General features: G+C 43.3%; 1 protein-coding gene and 1 long non-coding RNA gene across 13 annotated transcripts in view; one reads left to right on the top strand and one right to left on the bottom strand.

Moving 5' to 3' along the window:
* Positions 1-395: 395 nt before the first annotated feature.
* On the top strand, positions 396-1,727 carry LOC306913300. Its single transcript, XR_013788506.1, has 2 exons — positions 396-749; positions 816-1,727. It is a non-coding gene; the product is annotated as an uncharacterized lncRNA (long non-coding RNA).
* csde1 (cold shock domain containing E1, RNA-binding) overlaps positions 869-16,511 on the bottom strand; it is a 32,730-nt gene continuing 17,087 nt past the window's right edge. For 8 of the 12 annotated variants that reach the window (XM_079489638.1, XM_079489640.1, XM_079489633.1 and 5 more), the window contains 12 exons: positions 14,852-15,067; positions 14,242-14,382; positions 12,202-12,366; positions 10,659-10,700; positions 8,573-8,680; positions 7,628-7,809; positions 6,396-6,508; positions 5,758-5,883; positions 5,382-5,560; positions 4,587-4,750; positions 3,810-3,942; positions 869-2,405 (listed from right to left, as the gene is read on the bottom strand). In XM_079489638.1, coding sequence (XP_079345764.1) covers positions 2,358-2,405; positions 3,810-3,942; positions 4,587-4,750; positions 5,382-5,560; positions 5,758-5,883; positions 6,396-6,508; positions 7,628-7,809; positions 8,573-8,680; positions 10,659-10,700; positions 12,202-12,366; positions 14,242-14,382; positions 14,852-15,067 — 1,617 coding nt within the window. In that variant the 3' untranslated portion in view covers positions 869-2,357. The remainder of the gene's footprint in view (positions 2,406-3,809; positions 3,943-4,586; positions 4,751-5,381; positions 5,561-5,757; positions 5,884-6,395; positions 6,509-7,627; positions 7,810-8,572; positions 8,681-10,658; positions 10,701-12,201; positions 12,367-14,241; positions 14,383-14,851; positions 15,068-16,511) is intronic. The other 4 variants (XM_079489644.1, XM_079489639.1, XM_079489641.1 and 1 more) reach the window with 1 other exon arrangement.

Here is a 16,511-nt window from a genome sequence, read left to right as displayed (position 1 = left end):
GGTCGGTGGCCAATTACATATAGTTTTTTGGGTCCTTGACATGAAATATTGAGCACCACTGATAGACACATAGGTAAGAAAACTGTCATGATTTAGAAAACATTTTTTTTAAATTTCGACGTCACACGTAAATGGGTTAAGAAAAATAAAAAATAAAATAAAAACTATTTTGATATTGCTAATTGCTATTGCCAATTTATTCAGCAACAGGGGTCCCACATCTCTATAATGAACAGAATAGAATTTTCAGGTGAGGTGGGTTGCAAATCTCAGGAAGGAGTCCAGTGTTTCAGTTTTGGCTGCCTTTATTTGATCACTTCCATGTGATCCTGTATGGGTTTGGGTAAAAGTAATGTCGCCTACTTTTCTTTTTACTAAAGAGTTAGGATGACCAGTTAATCATTTACACAAGCTTCAAGCCCCATTTTATACTTTGTTGTAATGCGAAAGTGGCCCATCTACACGCTCAATGTATTGCAGGACAACATGCAAGATGGTTAAACATAATTAAGGTTAAACATTAGCATTTTTTAAGTTATTTAAAAAATAAAATAAAAAACTGACATTAAGTGATTGAAATAAAGACAGACATGTATGGTTTTCATAAAACTTTAATTCATGTTTGTTTCATTCAAGACCATTAACAAAAGTACATACATAGGAGAACCTCTGTATGTGGCTCCTCAGGAACCCAGTGTTCTCCACAGTTGAAAGTAATTTTGACTGTAACTTTACTCATGTGCATAGAGGCACAACATCTCTCTTTACTGATGTGCATAGAGGCACAACATCTCTCTTTACTGATGTCTCTAGAGGCACAACATCTCTCCCACCAATGTCTCCAGAGCACAATACATCCTGATCCTCGTTTTTTTTTTTTTTTTTTGTATTTTTGTACTTTATTTATTTTTTTCCTAATACGTTACCATTCCCCTTTTTTTAAGTTAAATTTGTTTTTGTTATTTTGATGTTTGAATCTTTCACTAAGGAAAAAAGCACACATTACATACAGTATATTTCAACCCACAGGTATTTGGGATGCATACCAGTATTATTTCTACTAGAAAAACAAAAGCCACCCTAAGATTGTTCTGAATATTTTGGCGGTTGGCTGGGGGTCTCAGAGGAATACATCTAATTTTTTTATATTTTTTATTTTGCTTGTAGTTTTTAGGCACCTTATTCTTACTTTTATCTTATGTATTATTAGCAGATCAAGTTTCAATGGAAAAAAGAAAAGAAAAGAAAGAAAACAATTAAGAAAAAATATGTGCAAAGAAAAAAAATGTATAAAAGAACTGCTAAGATATAAGATGGCATAAGGAATTCTGCACCTGGGAAAATTTGCTTAAATGAGCATGTGAATACCAAGAAGGCATCTAAGGACTAATTGGTAAAAGTAAATCCCCATTTGATAAACTACATTCACATACATCACACACACGCGCGCACACACACACACACACGCACGCACACACACACACACACACGCACACACACCATGCTTTCACTTCAGCTCTTGAATAAAGCATTTTAAAACTGCTCAAAAAACCGAGCAGAGAAGTAGCTTCAGTTTAAGCTCGCACATTATGAGAAATATGATCCTCCTTATGGAGGGAAACTTCGCTTTGCTTTATATGTTTTTGTAGGAAAGCATACAGTAGTGGAAACTCAAATGACACCATTTTAAGTTTCCTTGAGTAGGGAGAAAACTACAAGGGGGAGAAGAAAGAAAAGAAAAGAAAACAAAGAGCGGGATGGCTCAAAACACATGCCAACATCAAACACACTCCCACACCAACAGGAAAACAAAAACAAAACAATGGTTGCAGGTGCAGAATTCCAAGACAAAGCAGAGAAATCAAAGAAGATGGGGAGACAAAGACAGTCACAACCGTCACTCTTGATTTGGAGCGCCAGAGGGCCCTCGAGAAAACAAAACAAATACCCCCATTAACATACTTTTAAGCAACTCTAGGTACAGCACACACACACACGCACTCGGAAGAGTTTCCCCATGTACACTCTAGTGCAGAAGTAGACATGGGAGGCTGGGAACTATGGAATGAGAGGGTTCCCTTCGTAGATGTGGACAGGGACATGGGTAACACATGCTGATTACTCTATGTATGCGCATGATTTTTGTGTATGAGTTTGTGTGTACAAGTATGTGTCAAAGCAAAACAAAACACCCTTATCCCCTTTCAGTTGGTGTGTTTTTAATATATATATATATATATATTTCAATACATTTCAATATGTATATATATAATATTTTCGGGATGTTTTCGGGATAGCGCTTTTTAATCTAGGTCCGCCTACTCTGGATGAGTTGGAGTTGGGGCGGTCTGTGTTGTTCAGTCGATGACACCAGGTTGACGAGTCTTCCATTCCACATTGAAGCCCTGCACACAAAAAAGAACAACTTACAGAATTAAAAACTTAAGTTGACTTCAGCTTGATTTATACTTTATCGTAAAATGTGTCCTTGCCGTGTGGCTCAGCGGTCCAGGCACCTTGGCTGGTAATCCAGGCTGGCAGTGTGCCGCAGGTTCGAATCCCGATCCCGATGGCCTTTACTTACCCCCCCCCCCCCCCCATCTCTCTCCCCATTTCCTGTCAGCCTACTGTCTATCCCTCCATTAAAGTCATTAAAATCATTTAAAAGATGTGTCCTTGCCAAAAATAGTCCATCTACAAGCAGAATCGTCAAACTGTGGGCCACAGCAGCTAACTCCACCACCTCTCCCATGCGTGGCACACAGAACTGCTGCACAGCGGAAGATACACTTTACCGAGGCAGGAACTTTCGCCCTGCAGTCTGTTAAAGCTAACTGCTGCAGTGTACTTGTTTATCAAACTTAGCACTAAGGCTAATGTTATGAAATCAATTAATTCCATTTCTAAAATCTATGTAGTGTTTTCTGAGAGCAATGTGACAAGAAATGAGTTCATATAGCATTTCTCCCGCTAGTTCTACTGAAACAGTAGTCTCGTGTTACCAGACTGTTGCCTCCGCGATTTCCAAACGCTTCATCATACAGTTTGGGCCAACAGAACAAGTCTCATGAGTATCCGGACACAGCGGAAGTGGAGCCTCCTCGCCACTTCCGTTTCGTCTTTTTCTTTTTTCTTGGTGTAATGTAATGTCTCCTCTGACACTGAGTCTCTCCTACATGTCACTGAGTGTAGAAGACAAACAGCCGAGGACATCTCTCTACCTCCCTACCCAAACAGACACAGCACCACTCTGCTGGCCTGTCCCGAAGGGAGGACTCTACCTCCCTACCCAAACAGACACAGCACCACTCTGCTGGCCTGTCCCGAAGGGAGGACTCTACCTCCCTACCCAAACAGACACAGCACCACTCTGCTGGCCTGTCCCGAAGGGAGGACTCTACCTCCCTACCCAAACAGACACAGCACCACTCTGCTGGCCTGTCCCGAAGGGAGGACTCTACCTCCCTACCCAAACAGACACAGCACCACTCTGCTGGCCTGTCCCGAAGGGAGGACTCTACCTCCCTACCCAAACAGACACAGCACCACTCTGCTGCCCTGTCCCGAAGGGAGGACTCTACCTCCCTACCCAAACAGACACAGCACCACTCTGCTGGCCTGTCCCGAAGGGAGGACTCTACCTCCCTACCCAAACAGACACAGCTCCACTCTGCTGGCCTGTCCCGAAGGGAGGACTCCGTTTCGTCTTTACAGTCGCGCATATTTAACCATTTTTAGAATCTGATCTCAGGTCAAAATGGGTTAAATGCTGTTGGAACAAAAAGGAGGCAAATGCCAAAAAGGTGTACCTTTGAGTTGTCAGGACCGCGGGGCTGCCTCACAATGACAAGGCGGGGGGCGCTGGCGTCGTCCAGCGTGATGCTCTTGAGTCGATTCACCAGCCGATCGGGACGTGGAGTTGCAACCGGCTTAGGCCCTTCACTATACGGATGAGAAAAACAAAAGAATTATGTAGTTCAACACGTTAGATGAAGGGGTTCTGAATGTTTTGGGGGGGCGACCACATACCTTTATTATGAAATTTGAAAAAGTGGAAATAAAGATTATCTTAACACATTTTGTGCCCAAGACGTCCACAGACGTCCTGGGAATTACCGCTATGTGGTGCCCAGGACATCTGTGGACGTATTTATTTAAAAAAAATAAAATAAAAACTTTATAAAAAAATAAATAAAATGTCAAAAACAACATTGGGTCACCATTTTGAAAATGTTGAAAGGGCACACAACGTTAAAATAAAAGCACACATTGACGACTTTTGAATATGTGAAAATGAAATTAAAGCAATTACTACTACAGATTTATAAGCCTAAATTATCAATGAAATTAATAAATATTGGATGAATCACATCTTTGCGTCGGTCGCGACCCACCCCCCCCAATTGACAGACCATGGCTGGTTTCAAGAAATCCTTTGGTCAGATTAGACTGAAAATAAATAAACTTGCAAGTTGGAGTTTCATTAACAACTTAAGCCCCATTAACTTAAGCCCCATTATATACTTGGTTGCACAACATATGGATGCCGTGGTTAATGAGGAGACTCTGCCAACTGGTGTCCTTACCAGACTCTGCGTACGTTGCAGGCACTACACTTTCCTGTGCGTTGATTGAGGATGACCGAGAACTCCACCTCATCCCCGGCCTGGAGTTCCAGTCCGTCTTGCACCTCTTTGACATGGAAAAATAACTTCTTGCTCTCGCCGACTTCATACGTGATGAAACCAAACTGGGGGAGAATGGCACAAAACAAAAGTGTCATTCACAGTTCATTACTAATGCGACTGTGGCTCAAGAGGTAGAGCGGGTCGTCCAATGATCCATGGGTCGGCGGTTCGAATCCCGGCTCCTCCTGTCTACATGTCGAAGTGTCCTTGGGCAAGACACTGAACCCCAAATTGCTCCCGATGTGCTGGTTGGTACCTTGCATGGCTTCCGCCGCAATCGGTGTATGAATGTGTGTGTGAATGGGTGAATGTAATGCACAATCTATGTAAAGCGCCTTGGATAAAGGCGCTATATAAATGCACCATTTACCATTTACCATTTACCACATAACTTTGAAGGAGGCTTGGTTTAACCCATTTTGGGCGGGAACCCCTTTTGGTGTAAGCATTATGTTATGCTTTAGCTATTGAAAAATAGCAGATCTACAAGCTCATAGCGCGCCACCGAGTGGCGCGCTACGAGCTTGTAGGTCTGCTATTTTTGAAAAATCGAAGAACGACTGACATAGAAACATAGCTTTTTCAGAAAACTGTCAGGATTTAGAAGACAATTTTAGAATCTGATCTCAGGTCAAAATGGGTTAAGTGATATGCCTTTGTAAAAACATACATCCCTTTAAAAGAGAACACTACCTGGTCTTTGACACACTCCACCAGGGCTCTACGATGCGGCACCACACTACAAGCCATCTTCTGTCCAGTCTGAGCCACGGTACATAGCTGGAACTTGACCATCTCTCCCTTCTGCAGACAATCAACCTTGTTTGCCATGCCCATGATGCCAAATGGGTAATTCGGGCCTTTAGCTCCACCTGAATGAGCCGAGAGAGAGAGAGAGAGAGAGAGAGAGAGAGCGTGAGCAGGATTATTTAGGTTCTACCGTGTCGTGTTACTTTTGTTCAATAACCACATTCAACCTGGCACCCCTTGCCAACTTGGTAGAGCTGCTATGCTTTGTCTTATGATACTATCATACAACAGAGTATAAAAGAGGTTAACTGAGACGCACCTTCTTCTATAACTTCAATCAGTCCTTGGTACTCCGTTTGGGAAGGGTCCACGCTGCGCAGAGGACGGACCACTTTTCCTAGTATCACTGTTGCTGTGATGTCCTCTCCGACCCCGACGCCATTCACTAATAACACAAGAAAACATGGAACACAGGTATGTTTAAGCCATTTAGACCTGAGGACGGTTCTACAAATGTCTTTGTAAAAAAGTAAAAAAGTTCTTGAAAAATCCATGTTTCTATGTCAGTCGTTCTCAAACATTTTCATGTCAAGGACCCCCAAAAATATATGTAATTGGCCCGCCGACACCCATCTGAAAATATGTTGTTCCAGGGACCCTTCCAGTAGCAAAGATTTGAGTTAAAAACCCGCTCTGTAACAATATATATAGGCACATTTTCACGATTTTTCAAAAATAGCAGACCTACAAGTTCATAGTGCGGCACCGAGTGCCGCGCTATGAGCTTGTAGATCTGCTATTTTTCCAATAGCTAAAGTATAACATAATGCTTAAAACACCAAAAGGGGTTCCCGCCCAAAATGCGTTAAGCATGCACAGACAGAAGTAACTTCACATGATCAGAGTAGTGAGTTCCATAACGTATACACAAACACCAGGACTTTAAGCCCATCCTACCTGCTGCCACTTTGGTAACTTTCTCAGCACTGACTTTGTTCCCCTTCCCCTTGGACAGGATGTATTCCACCGTGTCGCCCAGCTCCATGGTCTCCAGCTCTCCACACACCTCACTAGAAGGGAGACATTTGATCAAGTTATAGAGACTCAACCTTAAGCGTATGATCGTCATTTCATGGGCCGCCAGTTGGACATGCATTTGGCCCCATTTGAGACCATTATTTTTTAACCCATTTTGACCTGAGATCAGATTCTAAAAATGTCTTCTACATCCTGACAGTTTTCTTTTCTATGTCAGTCGTTCTTCGATTTTACAAAAATAGCAGACCTACAAGCTCGTAGCGCGCCACTCGGTGGCGTGTTACGAGCTTGTAGATCTGCTATTTTTCAATAGCTAAAGCATAACATAATGCTAACACCAAAAGGGGTTCCCGCCCAAAATGGGTTAAATAAGAGTATTTTACAGAGTAGCTTGGGGGTACCAGTGATAATTTAAGGCAGAGTATGCAAATGGAACCAAATGTACCGGTCAAGAGTCACAGACCCATAAGGGTCCATTTGGCTCCAACTATCAATTATATGGACCCCCTGGAAACCCCTCAAGGTCTCCTTGGGGTCCCCGGAGCAGACCTTGAATATAAATGCGTATGCCACCTTCTGGAAACCCGAGACTACAGTTCTGCCCAGTGCCTTCCCAAAGTGGGGTCCGCGGACCCCTAGGGGTACGCGACGCATAGCCAGGGGGTACCCGAAATAATTCCCAGAAAATAATAAAAAATAAATAAATTAAAACTTTTTTTAACATTAAAATTATGTTTATCTACGTGGTCATTTCTGCCAAGTTGCGCAATAAACATATTTTTTGTGTTCATTGTGTTTCTCCCATGTTTGCTTTGGGCCAATAGCTGACATGATTACTAAAACTACAACATCAGTCAACCTGTCGTGACCCCAAACAGTAACAGCAGGACGCATGCTGCAGAAACAACAAAAAGACTCAGGACACTTGAAAGGTTTCTGCGGCCGCTTCAGATGAGGGGGTACCTGGAAAAATGTCTACCCCAAAAGGGGTACCTGGTCCAAAAAAGTTTGGGAACCCCTGCTATAGCAGACCTATGTGACAGATACTAAGACATCAATTGTATAAAACGCTTGCGTGAACATTTTATGACATTCCCCAATTTTTATGGTATGCAATAAAATCTCTGCAATGTGTTGGAACGAACAATTACCTGTAATGGAAGAAGATCTCTTGGTCGTGATTGGCCGTCTCGATGAAGCCAAAGTTGTCCTTGAGCGTGGCGACAAAGCCCTGCAGTTTCTTGCTGTTGTTGCTGACCGGACGGTTGAGGACCTTGATGTTGACAGCGCTCTGCTGGCCCGTTCTCTTCACCTCGTTGATGGAAAACTCCACCTAGTGGCCAGACACATTGACCAAAGTCACATATCGGTCACTTCACTCAATTCTTTGTGAAATGTTCAGATGCGAATACATTTAGAATGATTAGTTATGTTGCCAAAAGCAATCAAATTTCAGGTGGGTTTTTTGTTTTTAATAATCCAGCACATTCGGCGATTAATTAGCATCGATTTGTCATGTTTGTAGCATTTTTAGCTAGCTACATACAGGGACGACGTAAAAACGGCCAAAACTCCCATGTGCACGCACACAAGCTGTCTTTATATGCATTATGGCTCATAATCTGCTCAAAATGCGATATTCACTTGATTAGAGCTTAATTTGACTTAGTTATGACAAAAAATATGATCGCCCAGTTACACTGGTCATCTCACAGTGCTGTGAGAAGGCCGACTTTCAGTTCCGGTTCAAACTAGTAAACATCCGCTAGTCTTTCTGAGAGGTTATTCAAAAACGTCTGGCACCCAGCAGAACAGCACTTAAGGTGTTAACCCATTTTGGGCGGGAACCCCTTTTGGTGTTTTAAACATTATGTTATAATTTAGCTATTGAAAAATAGCAGATCTACAAGCTCATAGCGCGCCACCGAGTGGCGCGCTACGAGCTTGTAGGTCTGCTATTTTTGAAAAATCGTGAAAATATTTGGAGGATTTAGAAGATTTTTTTTAAATGTTGAGGTCAGGCCTATATGGGTTAAGACTTACGTGAGACAGAACAGTGGAGGAAATATTAACAAGTGGAGGAAATATTAAAATACCTTATCTCCAGGTTGTGGGTAATAGGATCCCTCCAGATCCTTGACATGGTAGGTCACCGTCATTTTCACTCCGCAGTCTTCATATGCAATCACTCCCTCCTCAGGTTCCTTCAGAGGACACAACACAAGACAGTACAGCATTAAACCACGTCACCAATACAGGCACCAACAGATCAGTAGCCATCACTAATGGAGCCTTTTTCACTGCATAGTACAGCCTAAAACCTTCTGGTTTTCCAATTTCCACTGGGCAAAAATGGTGGAGTGTATCTGCAACGGTTACTTTTCTTTAGATCACATGAAGGGCTAAAACTGGGTGTAAACAACTCAAAGATAAAACAACTGCATTGTGGAACCAATGCAGAGACTATATTAGGACGTACTTTCCTAAACAGAGGGATGGATGTCACCATTAGTCCAGTAATAATGTAATTTGACATCTTCAATATATCCTGAACAACAGAAAAAAGTTGCCTGGAATTGTCTGAGGGGAAAGTGTTGAAAATGGCCTGTACAGTATGGCCACCATTGACATCCTATTATAAGGCAATATTTTCTAAATTTCCTTATGCTTTGAGTAGCATGTGACATATCAAACTAGGGGGTTTTCATGATGCTGAAGCCATTCCAAGCATTCGTTTTGCACAAAAACACTCATTGGGCTAGATTTTGCCATAGCAACTTGCTCAAATGTGCTGACATCATCACATTTGAGCAAGTTCCATAGATTTCCTGTACTACATTACGACCAGCTAAACTGAAGATGGTCCTTTCTGCAGTGAAGTGGAGTCTGTACCATGCAGTGGAATAGCACCATGACACCATGTACACAGTGACACTAGCAAAGGATGTGCTTGAAGTAGTTGTTATCCACAACTCATTTGTGTGGACCATTTGGTCTAAAAAGTAGTGCATGGGATGAAAGGTTGGGCTGAACAGGCACACGTTCAGTGGCACACCATTCATTGGTTAGCAATAACCTTAGTATTAGCTTTGTTTATCTTAGCCCATTAACACCAGGAAAGCCTCTGTGTCATTTTAGATTTTTGCATTGGCTATTAAAAAAATTGCACAAATAAAAGCTTGCAACGCGTCACGACCTTGTACATCTGCTATTATTTAACATTTTTGAAAAATCTTGAAAGTGTGCAAACTACTGATTTAGAAGGCATTTGTAGGATCAGCCTCAGGTCTTAATTGGCTAAAGAAGCTTTTATCCGTTTACGTTTTAAGCTCTCTCGACACCAGGGACTCAATATCGGGTCTCCCACATGTGGCTGTGATCTTCAGGCAGGACTACATCTCAATCAGTAGTTGTCCTACCCAACTCCCAGGATCTAAATGTCTCAATGGAAGAGAAGGGAGACTACAACACCTCTCCAACCACTACACACAGTTATAGTTGATAGTTATACTAACCCTACATCAAATCTACTTCATGCATCCACTGAAAAGCTCCTACACAGAAAATTAAGTATGGCTTCTTCTACGATGATCCCCATCCCACAAACAAAGCCTTCTTGAGTGAAAACAAATCAAACAAACTGATTTACTTCAAACAGCTACCGATTAGAGTGAACGCTGAAACACTGACACATGAAAATGCTTTCCTGAACAATAGAGCACCGAAGTCTGACGTCACTTTCAGTAGAGGGCGCCTATACACAGGTTCATGTATTTTTTTATTTGCAGTGAAATCGCCATAGGGCGATTTTAGGTCGCTTCATATAAGAACTGTGTTTGAAAAATAAACCAACCACCCGGCCTTTCTGTCAGGGGAGTGGCTGTGCGTCGTTAATGATGTCCAGTCAGTCAGTCGTAATTAACATTAGGTTTCTGTTGTGCGACGGGCAGATGCAGCCACCCTGCCTACCCGGAAATGTAGTCTCTGGGTTGTTTGAATCGTTTCGAACGCTTATTTTGTTACTCTTTGGGTATATTTGTACAGTTCCACCTTCAGTCGATGCTTCATATCCAAAGGAGTGAAAAGGCTGGGGTGATCGGCCTCATATAAAAAACAGTTCTTATATGAGGCGATCTAAAATCCCCCTATGGAGATTACAATGCAAATAAAAAGTACACGAACCTGGGGACTGACGTCCTCTACTGACGTCAGGACTTCGGTGCTCTATGAAAAATTTCAGAAGGTCAAAGTTAACTACTATATTATATACTTAGTTGACTAGGGATTCATACTTTCCCTTCATACTTTCCGAAAATAGCTGATCTACAAGCTTACGTGTCACAACGCAAGCTTATAGATCTACCATTTTTGCACAATGTTCGCCCCAGAATAGGAAGCTGCAGTTCATGTATTAAAAGTTTGTTAAGTACAGTTGATATGTCATACATAAACCTAAATTCAAAGAATAGTTTCAATGTCTTTACGGCCATAACCATGCAACCCCTATGATCAGAGCACATCACACATCGAACAACTCAATGCAGTAGGCGGCTGTGTGAGGCAAACTGTGAAACAGCCGCAAAGGAAATAAGTTGGATTAAAGTATTTAATTCTAGGTAGCTCATGTTAATTGCCGATGCCAAGACCATTCCATCAACCATGTGGGTAAGTAAACAGTCTACATGAGTTGGCCACAGGCCAGAAAACTGACCTTTTCTACAACTTTAGCCTTGAGGGACAAGAAAAGAGCCATTAGAATGATAATAGATAGTCATAATCTAGCTAACAGACAATTCTTGCTCAAGTAAAAACGATGCGGTTAGGTCTAATAATTAATTTATACTAAATGTTAGTATATTCAGTAAAGGATTTCCAATATTGTTGATCATTTTTGTTGAAATTGAGAAATGTTGCCGCCCCCCAAATTGAGTTTGTATGGCAATTTCTGAATGCCAATTTCTGAATCCCGAACACAATGTGTTGTCTTGTCACTGCTGCCCCCTACTGGTTGGCCTTGAGACTGGTTTGGTCTGGTTGGTCCTAGAGATTAGATGGTATATTGAGGAATGGGAGGATGTACTAGCATCTGGAGAGGAACACACTATTCATCATGACTTAACTCGACACCCCTGCTGACCAACCTGTAGAGTGGCTGGTGCTGCAACAAGGATCACCCTCGCTCACGTGAATATGGCCAACTAGTCATTGGTCCGACAAACGACAACCCACCTCATCCCCTAACCTAACCATAACCGCAAGCACGGGAGCAGACGCTAATTAACTAATGCTCGGTCGGAATTACATGCGGTCCCCGTTCCGTATGGATGGACGCCCGCCAAGCCAGATGCACCGCAGAGGATTAAGCCTCTAGCCTCTGTGGTGGTGGACAGGGACTTTACTCCTGCACCACCCGAGCACCAACATGTATGCTTTTCTATGTTATTTTACTCATCTCAGTGGGGAGGCATCATGCAGAAGCCCAGAATCCTACCTTTTTTTTTTTTTTCTAATGAAGTGGAGTTTTGTGGAAGGAAAAAAGCAAAAAGGATTAGAAACTAAAGCCGGACAACTTAACCCATTCTGGGCGGGAACCCCTTTTGGTGTTTTAACTAAGCATTATGTTATCCTTTAGCTATTGAAAAACTACGGCCCAGACGATGGGAGAGAACAGGACACACAGGGCACATTGCCATGGGTTTAACTCAGTGACTCTCATCTCTCGTACCTTCTCCTTTCCCTTGGTGGGACTGCCGGCCTTGGGGGAAGATGGAGGCACTTCCTTCTCCACCACACCCGCAAAACGCTGCTCCGACTGCGTGTGAAAAGACACGGTGCCCTTTGGCAACTTCTTGATGCGCACTGCGTGGTTCCTCTGAGCAGACAGCATGTCCTGGTTAGGAGAGAGAGAGAGAGAGAGAGACGGTTAACACTGTGTGGTTCCTCTGAGCAGACAGCATGTCCTGGTTAGGAGAGAGAGAGAGAGAGACGGTTAACACTGTGTGGTTCCTCTGAGCAGACAGCATGTCCTGGTTAGGAGAGAGAGAGAGAGAGACGGTTAACACTGTGTGGTTCCTCTGAGCAGACAGCATGTCCTGGTTAGGAGAGAGAGAGAGAGAGACGGTTAACACTGTGTGGTTCCTCTGAGCAGACAGCATGTCCTGGTTAGGAGAGAGAGAGACGGTTAACACTGTGTGGTTCCTCTGAGCAGACAGCATGTCCTGGTTAGGAGAGAGAGAGAGAGAGAGAGAGAGAGAGACGGTTAACACTGTGTGGTTCCTCTGAGCAGACAGCATGTCCTGGTTAGGAGAGAGAGAGAGAGACGGTTAAGACACTGCGTGGTTCCTCTGAGCAGACAGCATGTCCTGGTTAGGAGAGAGAGAGAGAGACGGTTAAGACACTGCGTGGTTCCTCTGAGCAGACAGCATGTCCTGGTTAGGAGAGAGAGAGAGAGAGACGGTTAAGTCACTGCGTGGTTCCTCTGAGCAGACAGCATGTCCTGGTTAGGAGAGAGAGAGACGGTTAAGACACTGCGTGGTTCCTCTGAGCGGACAGCATGTCCTGGTTAGGAGAGAGAGAGACGGTTAAGACTGGGTGGTTCCTCTGAGCAGACAGCATGTCCTGGTTAGGAGAGAGAGAGAGAGAGACGGTTAAGACACTGCGTGGTTCCTCTGAGCGGACAGCATGTCCTGGTTAGGAGAGAGAGAGAGAGACGGTTAAGACACTGCGTGGTTCCTCTGAGCGGACAGCATGTCCTGGTTAGGAGAGAGAGAGAGAGAGAGAGAGAGAGAGACGGTTAAGACTGGGTGGTTCCTCTGAGCAGACAGCATGTCCTGGTTAGGAGAGAGAGAGAGAGAGACGGTTAAGACACTGCGTGGTTCCTCTGAGCGGACAGCATGTCCTGGTTAGGAGAGAGAGAGAGAGTTAAGTCACAGAGTAAAACAAAAAGAAACTTGTAAAGTCCTGAACGTTAATTTCACTATTTTAACCCCTCTTTTGGGCAAATATTCCAAAAATGTTGTTTATAAAACGCATTGTAATGAGACTGTTGCGAGCGAATCGTTAAAGGACCACTTCACCACTTTTCAACCTATCTTCATATAATAGGTCCTCACTAATAATCATGAAAAAATGACACAATTTTGTTCTACTCTGTCTGTGTCTCATAGGAGGGCTGCGGGCAGTTCAGAAACCGTCCTCCATCATCGATGGGGAATACAAGCTAATAGAAACTGCAGGCTTTCTAGTCCTGAAAAGTTGCAATGCGAAAATGGAAGCCATCGTTCTCACGATAATGAAAATCTAAACATTTTTGTAAAAAAAAAAATCATGTTTAAAAATCTGCCTAATGATGATGTCACTGGAGGACGGTTTCTAAACTGCCCACAGCCCTCCTATGAGACACAGACTTAGTAGAAAAAAATCGTGCCATTTTATCATGATTATTAGTGAGGACCTATTATATGAAGATAGGTTGAAAAGTGGTGAAGTGGTCCTTTAAGGCTCATACATTTTCGGTGGTTAGGTGACCACCGAACTACAACATGACGTCACAAGCCGCGTGAAGAACAAACCACCGCCACCGCTCCAGCCCTTCTCTCTGTTTTTACTCACCACCGCTCAACGTTATTTCAGCTCCAGTGGTCAGCTCACCACCGGAGCGGTGGTCACCTCACCACCGAAAATCCAGACTATGAATAGGCCTTTATTCGTTGTACAACAAAGTAACAGTTATGCATGTCTGAAAAAGAGCGGAGGTATGACTTACAGGTACGACTGTGAACTCCACTTCGTCGGAGATGTGTAGCTGACTGTCTTCCAGGACCTCGCTGAAGTGAAAGAACATCCTGGCATCCCGATCCACGCACTTGATGAAGCCAAAGCCGTCACGCATGGCAGCGATCACACCCTAGAAGGCAGAAAACAAGAAATCCCTTCAAGTCACACAAAGCCAAACCAAGAATTAGCATTATTTTGCATTATTAGTTTTTACTTTGTATTAAGTTTCGACTTATTTTACTTTTAACCCATTCTGGGCGGGAACCCCTTTTGGTGTTAGCATTATGTTATGCTTTAGCTATTGAAAAATAGCAGATCTACAAGCTCATAGCGCGCCACCGAGTGGCGCGCTACGAGCTTGTAGGTCTGCTATTTTTGAAAAATCGAAGAACGACTGACATAGAAACATAGCTTTTTCAGAAAACTGTCAGGATGTAGAAGACATTTTTAGAATCTGATCTCAGGTCAAAATGGGTTAAAGCAGGGCTGCTCATTTAGTTTCAAAAAGGTAAAAAAAAACAAAAAAAGCTCAAACATTTACAGCTAAAACTTGAAAACCACATTTCATATGCACCATGAAAACGAGGGTTTTTCCTCACCATTTCCCGGACCTCCTTGGTGAAGTTGAAGGTGTCAGAGAGGATGTCGATGTTGGTGGCTCTCTCCAGCTTGTCTCTGCGGTCGGTGGAGATGTTGAACTGGACGTGGTCTCCCTCCAGGAGGGTCACCTTGGACTTTGTGTCCTTCTCCCCGAACAGCAGCTCCTTGTCAGCGAAGCCGATCCTGGCAGTGATCCGGCCTGGTAGTGGGTCGTTCTGCCAGTCACAAGAGACAGTTTGAGAATGATGTGGCCGTGCCTCAGAATGATGTGGCCGTGCCTCAGAATGATGTGGCCGTGCCTCAGAATGATGTGGCCGTGCCTCAGAACAATGATGTGGCCGTGCCTCAGAACAATGATGTGGCCGTGCCTCAGAACAATGATGTGGCCGTGCCTCAGAACAATGATGTGGCCGTGCCTCAGAACAATGATGTGGCCGTGCCTCAGAACAATCAATATATTACCCTAATTAGAGAATGATGTGGCCGTGCCTCAGAACAATCAATCAGAATGATGTGGCCGTGCCTCAGAACAATGATGAATGATGTGGCCGTGCCTCAGAACAATCAATATATCCCCCTAATGATGTGGCCGTGCCTCAGAACAATCAATATATCCCCCTAATGATGTGGCCGTTCCTCAGAACAATCAATATAATGATAATAGAATGATGTGGCCGTGCCTCAGAACAATCAATATAATGATAATAGAATGATGTGGCCGTGCCTCAGAACAATCAGATGAATGATGTGGCCGTGCCTCAGAACAATCTATATAGAATGATGTGGCCGTGCCTCAGAACAATCAATATATCCCCCTAATTAGCAGCACGGCCGTAGCAACTGACACCCTAAGCTCACAGCTTTTGCCAATAGGCCTATCTCACAGCATTTCCCCGCCCCCTTTCCACGCCCCCTTTTGGAGCTAATGGTGTTATTTTTTCTGCGGTCCATAGACTTCAATGTTAAAAGAGGTATTTTCACAAGCCACAAACTACCGTTTTGTAAAGGTAAGGTTTATTCTACTTATTTGAGTTGTTATACCATTGTGTTTTCTTCATATTATTATCAGTCTTTGACATTTTAACATTAGGAAATGTACTTCTCCAGAGAAAAAAAGTGTAAATGCCTAATGTTAAATGACACCACTAGCTACCGGAAGGGGGCGTGGAAAGGGGGCTGTGTGATAGGCCTATTGTGCCTATAATGAGACACAAAATAGGGACACTAGGGTTAATATAGTTAAGAAAGGGCTCTTTACAATACATTAACCCATTAACAGGTTCCGTCCATCCGACATGCCCACACGTCATAAGCAATCCAACCGACAGGGTGCTTTGACGTGTGTACACGTCCTAGTGCATCTTCAATGATATCAAACGAGAGAAGAATATTCTGAATTTTTCTCTCTTCTTTTTTTTTTAGGTGGCCTCCACCAAGGCCACCATACGCTTGGCTCTTCGTTCACCCCTTGTCCCGGTCACTTCCTAGTTTACCGCTGCAGAAAGAATGCCTCGTATCTCCTAATAATATAATATATTATATTAATATAATCTAGGGTGCTCTCCATGGTTTTGATCTGATGGATATACTAAGCTCTTCATTTCTGACTTCTCACCTGCCTCTCGTTCAAAAATATGAACGCGAGGGACCATCAGCGAT

The sequence above is a fragment of the Electrona antarctica genome (genome assembly GCF_951216825.1).
Source record: "Electrona antarctica genome assembly, chromosome: 2".
NCBI lineage: Eukaryota > Metazoa > Chordata > Actinopteri > Myctophiformes > Myctophidae > Electrona > Electrona antarctica.
Note: the sequence above shows the minus strand (reverse complement) of the source record. Positions and strands in the feature narration are given on the sequence as shown.